The sequence below is a fragment of the Lagopus leucura genome, unplaced genomic scaffold (assembly GCF_019238085.1).
Source record: "Lagopus leucura isolate 7727_CA_CO unplaced genomic scaffold, USGS_WTPT01 35403-0_obj-0_obj, whole genome shotgun sequence".
Classification (NCBI taxonomy): Eukaryota; Metazoa; Chordata; class Aves; order Galliformes; family Phasianidae; genus Lagopus; species Lagopus leucura.
Window position 1 is genome coordinate 163 of NW_024962913.1, and position 9,046 is coordinate 9,208.

Here is a 9,046-nt window from a genome sequence, read left to right on the forward strand (position 1 = left end):
TGGTACCCCTTGTCTCTCCCGTGGACACCTATGGGCACCCCAATGCCCCCTGTTTCTCCCCATGCACTCTGGTACCTCCCCTATTTCCCCATATCCATGGGTACCCCAAAACCCCTCATCTCCCTATACCCATGGGCACTCTGTTTCTTCCCACCTCTCTCCATGGGCACCCCGGTACCCCCACTCTCTCACTTTGCTGGTTGCCTCCCCAAATCCCACAGTGCCTCCTGTTGCCCGGGGTCACCCCTAAATCATCCCATCTCCCCCCCAAGCTCTGCCCAGGGCCCTGATTAACATCCGGACGGCAGTGCAGACGGTGCTGGCAGGCACGGAGGTGGAGTTGGAGTGCCTAGGGCTCGGCGAACCACAGCCACACGTCACCTGGAGCAAAGTGGGGGGCCGGATCCACCCGGGGGTGCTGGTTCGTGCCGGCACCCTGACCACTGAGCGGGTGGAGCGGGCGGATGCAGGGCAGTACCGCTGCACTGCTACCAATTCTGTGGGCACCGTGCAGTCCCACGTCATCCTTCACGTGCAGGGTGAGTGCAGATGGGAACATGGTGTGGGGAGGGTGTCCCCGACCCCCACGTGAGGGGTGACAGCTCTGTTTGTCCACAGCCGCCCCACACATCGCCGGGCAGCCAGAGGTGAAGGAGGTGTCGGTGGGCTCGGCAGCCGTCCTGCCCTGCTTGGCATCTGGCTTCCCCGTGCCGGAGATCAGCTGGAGCAAGGTGAGCAGGGATGCGGGGACACGAGGCTGTGCGAAGGCGGGGATGGGTGCCCTATGGGTGCTGACCCCTGCTGTCCTCACAGCTGGAGGGGGAGCTGCCGGAAGGCGCGCGGGTGGAGGGCACCGCTCTGACGCTGCCGGCTGTGCGCCTTGAGGATGCTGGCGTCTATGCCTGTGCTGCCAGCAACCGCCGCGGCCAGGAGACAGCCTTCTACGTGCTGAAGGTGCGAGGTGAGTACTGGACAGACGGGCCGGGGGGCTGGCATCCCTGTCCGTGCTGAGCCCCGTGTCCCCGCAGAGCGCCTGGTGCCCTACTTCACACAGACGCCCTGCTCCTTCCTGCCGCTGCCCACCATCAAGGATGCCTACAAGACCTTCGAGATCCAGATCACCTTCCGGCCTGATGCTGCCGATGGTGAGCACCATGGGGGCCCCTCAGCCCCCTGAGCCCAACTGTGCCACACAGGCCTGCTCTCATTCCTTCTCTCTCCTCCTCCGTCTGTCCGTCCTCCTTTCCATCTCTCTCCTTCCTTTAGCTCTCATCCTGTACTCAGGTGAGCGCCCACCCCGGGGACCTTTGCTCTCCCTGCTCCCTGGGGTGCGTCTGGGCTGCCCCGCGCTGCGGCCGTGCTCACCCCTCTGTGTCCCCATAGGGATGCTCCTCTACAATGGGCAGCGCAAGAGCAGCGGCGCCGATTTTATTTCCTTTGGGCTGGTGGGCGGGCGGCCCGAGTTCAGGTGAGAGCACGGGAAAGTACTGCCAGCTGGAGGGACAGCCCCCCCCTCACCCTGTATATCTCCCCGTTTGATGGTACGTTCGATGCTGGCTCTGGCATGGCCACCATTCGGGACCCGACACCGCTGCGCCTGGGCAAGTACCACACCGTGCGCCTCTTCCGTAACCTGACACGAGGCTCACTGCAGGTGGACGGCCAGCCCCCTGTTAACGGGACTTCACAGGTAGGGGTGTGGGCACCCCACAGCTGTGGGAGGATTTGGGGCGGCTGTGCTCACCCCCCTGTGCCTGCAGGGCAAATTCCAAGGGCTGGGCCTGAATGAGGAGCTGTACCTCGGTGGGTACCCTGATTACACCGTCGTGGCCAAGACAGGGCTGAGCCGTGGCTTTGTGGGTATGCAGTGGGACAGTGGGTGCTGGGGGCCGGCACTCAGGGTGGGGCTGAGTGTGTCGCCTTGCTGTGTCCCACAGGCTGCGTGCACCAGCTGCGCATCCAGAACGAGGAGGTGGCCTTTGTGGAGCTGGACCTGCCGGCACACGGCGTCTCCAACTGTCCCACGTGCCAGGACCATCCCTGCCAGGTGAGGTCGGGGATGATGCGTGCTGTCCCCTTCCACTGGTCCCATTCCTGGTGCTTATGCGTGTCTCCAACCCACAGAATGGCGGCATCTGCGAGGACGCTGAGAGCAGCACCTACATCTGCCGTTGTCCCCAAGGCTTCACTGGCAGGAACTGCGAGTACTCACAGGCCCTGCATTGCCACCCAGGTGGGTGCCCTTGCCACAGGGGCGTCACCTGCTGCCCTCTGGGTGTGGGGATCCCCAGTGCTCATCTCCTGTCTCTGTCCCCTCTGTCCCTCTGCAGAGGCGTGCGGGCCTGACGCCACCTGCATCAGCCGGCCAGATGGGCAGGGCTACAGCTGCCGCTGCCACCTGGGCAAGATGGGGGAGAGGTGCACTGAAGGTGGGCACAGACAGGGGTGGAGCACCGGGTGGGGACAGTGCCAGGGACAGGGGTGTGGGGCTGGGACTCTCCTGGGGATGTGCATGGGCATGGGACCATCCTGGGGACAGGGGCACGGGGGGTAGGAGGACCTCTTTGAGGACACAGACATGGAAACGGGGATAACGATGATTCTGGGGACAAGGGCAATGGGCTGGAACCCCCTGGGAACACAGGTATAGAGGATGGGGATGACACTAGGGGCTCAAGCGTTGGAGTGGGGATGACACAGCTCTGACTGCCCTGGGTACAGAGGCATGGGGCTGGGGGCAACCCTGGAGACAGGGATGTGGGATGGAGTGACCCTGGAAACGGGCATGGGGATGGGACAACCTTGAGGGCGCAGGCATGCATGGAGATGGCTCTGAGGACACAGGCATGGGGATGAGACCCCCCTGTGAGCATGGATGTGGGGCTGGGACCACTCTGGGGACATGAGCATGGATCTAGTCTGCAGCAGGAACATGGAGATGGAAATGACCCTGGGGACACGGGCAGGGGGTTGGGACAAAACTGGGGAAACAGGCGGGATGGAGACAGAGAACTAGTTGCTGCTTGGGGATGTGGTCATCATGGATCCAGTGGGGATGGGGAATTGGAGACCACCTTGGGGACACAGAAATGGGGCTAGGTACCACCATGGGAGATGGGGATGGTGGAGTCAGGGCCTGAAGTACCAGCCAGGGGAGGGGGGCACCATCGGGACAGGTGCTGAGATGTGAGTGCTGCAGGGGAGGCAGTGAGCGTGCCATCCTTCGATGAGGCGGGCGCCTTCGTCTCATACCCACCCCTGACCAACGTGCACCATGAGCTGCGAGTGGAGGCCGAGTTCCTGCCACGTGCACCGGACGGACTGCTGCTCTTCAGTGCTGGCAAAGCCTCCCCAGTTGAGGACTTTGTTGCCCTCGCCATGGTCAGTGGCCACCTCGAGTTCCATTATGAGCTGGGCTCAGGTAGGCTGGCATGGCACAGCGGGGCCTGGTGTCACCGAGAGAGCTCTGGTGTTACCATGTGGGTTGGTGGCTTGGCCAGGGTGGCCTGGCATCACTGGGGTTCCCAAGCACTATGGGATCCCTGCATGTCAGTGGAGTCCCCAGACATCATTGGGGTCCCCAGGCATCATTGATGTCACTGAGGATCCCAAGCATTGCTGCCCTCCCCCTCTTCCCCTAGCATCAGTTGGGGTTTCTTGGTGTCACTCAGGTCCCCAGGCACTGCCAGATTCTCCAAATGTCACAAAAGAACTTTAGCATATCTGGGGTGCCCCGGCATCTATCTGGCCCCTGGGAGCTGTCAGCATTTCTGGGCACTATTGGGTTTCCTGATGTCTGTCGGGTATCCTGACACAATTGGGGTCTCTGAGAACCACAAGGGTCCCAGCATATTCTTGGAGTTCCCAAGCATCACCCAGGGCATCACTCAGGTCCCCAAGGAGTCCTGGTGCCCCCAGACTTCCCTGGGGGTGATGGCAGTGCTGAGTCATGGCATCACTGCAGGCACAGCGGTGCTGCGGAGCGTCGAGCCGGTGGCACCGGCTGACAGCTGAGCGGTTGCACAAGGATGGGACAATGACGGTGGACGGCAGCGCCCCGGTGCAGCGCTCCTCACCTGGCAAGAGCCAGGGGCTCAACCTGCACAGCCCTCTCTACCTTGGAGGAGTGGAGCCCCCCCCTGCGGCCCCCCACCAACGCCTCGTTCCAAGGGTGCATTGGTGAGGTGAGCCCCCCGCGCATTGGAGCGGGGTGCCCCAGGTGCAGGGTGCCCTGGCTTAAACCCCTGTGTCTGGCGCAGGTCTCTATCAATGGGAAGAAGGTGGATCTGTCGTACAGCTTCCTGCACAGCCGGGGCGTGGGGCAGTGTGGGCAGAGCTCGCCCTGCCTGCACGCACCCTGCCTGCACGGGGGCCGCTGCCTGCCCCTGCCTGCTGGCAGCCCTCCCTTCCGCTGCCTCTGCACCCCTGGCTTCAGCGGTGAGTGCCGTGGGGCTGGCTGTGTGTGTGCTGCGTGAGCCTGGTGTGTGCGCAGTGTGCTGTGCTGTGTGTGCAAGCGGGTGCAGGAGGTGCCGAGACCCTGCGTGCCCGTGTCACCATGTGCCACCACCGTGTCCCCAGGGCCGCGCTGCGAGCGGGTGACCGACCGCTGCCTGGAGCACAACCCCTGCCTGCACGGCGGCACCTGCAAGGACAACGGCTGCGTCTGCCCCGAGGGCTATGGCGGCCCCTACTGCCAGCACGGTGAGCTGGGGGTGCGGGGACACGGGCACATGTGGGGATGAGCCACGGTCCCCATCGCCCTCTCGCCCGCAGGCGCGGAGCTGTCAGAGCTGGACCAGGACTGGCAGGAAGGCAGCGGTGGCAGCGGTACGCTCCCCTGGGGGCCGTGCACCCGTTTTCCCCTTTTTGCACCCAAACCTGCTGCTGGGGATGTGCTCAGCGGTGCCTCCTCTCCCCATCTCCCTGCAGACACGCCTGGGCAGTTCAGCGCCGTGTTCAGTGACGGCTCCTACCTGGCCCTGCCCGGCCACCTCTTCCCCCGTGGGTGAGTGACAGCAGGAACCGGGACCCTCATGGCATTGCACCCATCATAGTGTTGCACCTCTTCACACTGCATTGCACCTTCCCCCTGGCACTGCGCCCCCTTCCTGCAGCACTGCACCCATTGCTGCATTGGACCTTTCTCCTGGTGCTGCATCCACTGCAGCATTGCATCCTTTCCAGCATGCTTTGCCCTGGCCACCACGTTGCCACAGTCACAGCATTGCACCTTTCCCGTGGTGTTGCACCCTTCAAGGCTGCTGCACTTGCACCCATTATGGTGCTGCATCCCTTCCTGCAGCATCACAGCCATCATAACTTAGCACCCCTCCTGCTGTGTGGCACCCCTTGCATTCTTGCACCCACTGTGCTGTTGTAACTTACTGCATCCTTGTACCCAGCGCGTTCTTGTTTCCGTTGCATTCATGCGCCCATTGCATTCTACCTGCTGCATTCTTGAACCCATTGCATTTCTGCACCCATGGTGTTGCCCTGTCCCAGGCTCTGCACCTATGCCCTGCCCCTCTCGTTGCAGTGCACCTGATTTGCAAGACACCATTGAACTGGAGCTGAGGACAAGCAGCACTGAGGGGCTGCTGCTGTGGCATGGGGCGGTGAGCGGGGACACGGCCAGGGCATCCAGCCCTGGGTAGGGGACAGGGTTGTCCCCATCCCACTCACAGCCCCAATGTGCCCACAGGAGAGTGGCAAAGCCAAAGACTTCGTGGGGCTGGGTTTGAAGGATGGGCACCTGGTGTTCAGGTGAGGGGGGACACCTTTGTCCCTTTGTCCCACACCACCCATTCGTCCCCATGCTCAGCCCCGTGTCCCCACAGCTACCAGCTGGGCAGCGGCGAGGCCACCATCGTCTCCGAAGACCCTGTCAATGATGGCGAGTGGCACCACGTGATGGCGGCCAGGTGGGGTCAGGACACAACGGTGTGGGGGTTGGGGTTGGGGTTGGGACGTGGGTGCTGATGCTGCCCCATAGGCAGGGCCGGCGTGGGTGGCTGCAGGTGGACGGGGAGGAGCCGGTGTTTGGAGAGTCCCCAGGAACCAACATCATGGCCAACACCCAGGGCAGCGTCTACATCGGTATGGAGATGTGGAGGGTGGGGGCACAGGGTGTGGGGTGGGATGTGGGACATGGCAGGGGGCACAGTAGAGACGGGACAGGAAGTGGTGGGACATAATGGAGTATGGTGGAGGGAGGACATAGGAGACTGTATGGGGTAGGACATGGTGTGGGTGCAGGATGGGACACAGGGCAGAGGATGCTGCAAAGTATGGGACACGATGGGACACAAAACACGGAATGGGACACCAGGGGATGTGGATGAGGGATGGGACATAATGAGGTATATGGGAGTGATGGGACAGGACACGAATGCCAGATTGTACGTGGTGTGGCATGGAATGGGACACGGGACGTGGCATGGGGTGGGACATGGGAGGGGACGTACAATGAGACACGATGTGGGACACGGGATAGGAAAAGAGAGGGGACAGGGAAAGGGGACATATGGTGCTGGGATGCAGCATGGCACTTGGGACAGGACACGGGAAGCAGACCTGCGTGAGGACCGCGGGGTGCTGCGTCCCCATGTTCCCACACTCATGTATCCCCCCCTCCTGCAGGCGGTGCCCCAGACCCCCGCAGCCTCACAGCCGGCAAGTTCCTCTCCGGCGTGTCGGGATGTGTGCGGGGCCTGGTGCTGGCACCCGCAGGGACCCCCCAGCACCCCATTGACCTGCGGCACGGCGCGGTGGGGGGCTCTGCCGTCGCCCCCTGCCCCTCCTAGCCCCCCTCTTACCCCCACACAGCCTGGGGGACGAGTTTTGTCGGGTTTATTATTATTTTTCCAAAAAGCCACGAGAAAACGGTGCTTCGCTGCCCTGGGATGGCTCCGGGGGGGCCGGGACCCCACAGGAATGTTTACAGCCCCCCCTCCCCACTCCCGACCCAAGCCACGCTGGGGCGGCCGGGTCGCTCGGGTGCCTCCTGGGGTGGCACCTGAGTGGGGGGCACAAGGGACAATCGTGGGTGTTGGCGGGGACAGCGGGCCCCCCCAGCCCCCCTGTGCTGGGACACCCATTAAAGGAGAGAGAACGAGTGTGGGGGCCTTGTGTGGGTCTGCGCCTGGGGCTGTCATCTGAAATCCAGGAGGAACGGGGGCACAGGGCTCCAGGTGGAACTGGGGGCTCTGTGGGGGAAGAGAGGGGGAAGCCGGTGCTTTGGGTGGGGCACGGAGGTGTGGGGCTGGAAAGGGAGCACGGGGGGGTGCGGGCATGGGGTTGAATACGTGGGGGAGCCTGGAGCAGATGCTTACGGAGGGGGGATGTATGGATCCGCGGGACTGATACGGGGGGATCGCGGGTGCAGCTATGGGGACCCGGGACAAGTGGATGTAGGAGCACGGGGGGTCTGGAGGGGTGGGACGCAGGTTCTCGGGGGGACCGGACGCGGATATGAAGGTGTGACGGGTACGGATACAGGGCTGCGGAGGGATTGGGTGCGGAGGAGGTTGGGCATAGGGTCCGAGGACGTATGGAGGCGGCTGCGGGGCCCTGAGGGCGGTGCGTGAGACGGCGCGGGGCGGAGCTGACGGCCGCGGGGATCAAACCGGTCCGACCCGAGCGCTGCAGGACGGCCGCGGCGTCGCGTAATGGCGGCTGGAAGCGGCCTCGCCGGAAGCAGGCTCCGCCGGAAGTAGGCCCCGCCCGCTGCGTCGCGCAGGATGTGACGTCATCAACTCGCGCCACAAACGGGCGTTAAGCGTCGCCGCTACCGGTCGGGGCGGCGGCGGCTGCAGTTGGAGAAGGCGGCCTGGCGCTGGACCGAGACAGTGCCGCCCGAGTCGGTGACGCAGGAGCACATCGACGCGGCCTACCGCGTCAGGCTGGAGCCCTGCCAGCGTGGCGCCTGCCGGTACGGGCGTGTCCGGCCCGAGCTCCCGGCCCCGGGCCTCGCTTCCTTCCCCCGCCTCCTTCCGCGGTCCCCGCTCTCCGCCTCCCCCCGGGGCTGTGTGGCAGCAGCTCTCCTCCGCTCCTGGACCTTCAGGGCCGTGGTTCTCCCCCAGCTCCCTCCGTTGCCCCCCGCGCTCCCCGGAGCGCTTTCCCACGTTATCCCCGGAGCTTGGGGGTCCCTCTCCCTGTCTGTCCCCGGATATGCGGCCTGGGCTCGTTGGGGCCCGCACTACTCCCTGCCCCCCCCCCCACCCCCCCCCTTTTGCTCCCTCCGGCTCTCAGCATGCCCCTGGGGCTCGCTTTCCATCCTCCCTCTGCGGGCTTCCCCAGTTCTCTCGCAGCCCTGTGTTTTGGGGAGGTGTGGGACGCTGCCGGTCCCCCCTGCTGTCCCCACCTTCCCCCCCGAGTTCCCAAACGAGGGGCTCTGTCCCTTCCATTGGTGACGGATTGTCCTGGTGCTGGTCCTGCAGGAAGAACTGCCGGGGGAACCCCAACTGCCTGGTGGGCATCGGAGAGCATGTCTGGATGGGCGAGATTGATGAGAATAGCTTCCATAACATCGATGATCCTGACTGGGAGCGCCGCAAGGAGGTACAGCCTGCATCCTGACCCAGGACGAAGCGGGGGGCACCTCTTTGTCACACCTGTCCCAGCTGTTAGAGGGATGCATGGTGCCTCCGCTGCTCCCACCCCAACTGCTGCATTTCTGCTTGCTTCTCGGCAGTGGCAGATGATAACTGTTGCTTTCTTTCTCACACCAGGATGCATTTGTGGGCTTAAAGAACCTCGGCGCCACGTGCTATGTGAACACCTTCTTGCAAATGTGGTTTCTTAATCTGGAGTTCCGGCGAGCCCTCTACTTGTGTTCCAGCGATGAGCCCAAAGACCAAGGTCAGTAGAAACTTTTCACAGTAGACTTTTTTTTTTTTTTTTTTTTTTTATTTTTTATTTTTTTTTATTTTGCTGTGAGCGAAGAGGTCTTTGTTTTCTTCTAAAACCTGGTGATGTAGAATTTGAGAGTGCATTTGTGGTGTTGGAAATAATCCAAGTAATTTTGTCAGGACGGTATCTCTGATAA

General features: G+C 63.1%; 1 protein-coding gene across 1 annotated transcript; it reads left to right on the top strand.

Moving 5' to 3' along the window:
- The first annotated feature begins 250 nt into the window (after positions 1–250).
- LOC122190891 (basement membrane-specific heparan sulfate proteoglycan core protein-like) lies at positions 251–4,147 on the top strand. Its single transcript, XM_042891039.1, has 12 exons — positions 251–539; positions 619–731; positions 814–961; positions 1,029–1,145; positions 1,384–1,468; positions 1,546–1,690; positions 1,761–1,860; positions 1,938–2,047; positions 2,125–2,233; positions 2,331–2,429; positions 3,200–3,421; positions 3,965–4,147. The coding sequence occupies exons 5-12, from the start codon at positions 1,386–1,388 to the stop codon at positions 4,012–4,014; spliced, it is 918 nt and encodes a 305-aa protein (XP_042746973.1). The 5' UTR covers positions 251–539; positions 619–731; positions 814–961; positions 1,029–1,145; positions 1,384–1,385; the 3' UTR covers positions 4,015–4,147.
- The last annotated feature ends 4,899 nt before the right edge of the window (positions 4,148–9,046 follow it).

Coding starts and splice junctions, on each gene's coding strand:
- LOC122190891 (XM_042891039.1), top strand. CDS start 1,386: ATGCTCCTCTACAATGGGCAGCGCAAGAGCAGCGGCGCCGATTTTATT. Junction 1,861..1,937: donor GCTGAGCCGTGGCTTTGTGG/GTATGCAGTGGG, acceptor TGTGTCCCACAG/GCTGCGTGCACCAGCTGCGC. Junction 2,430..3,199: donor GGGGGAGAGGTGCACTGAAG/GTGGGCACAGAC, acceptor TGAGTGCTGCAG/GGGAGGCAGTGAGCGTGCCA.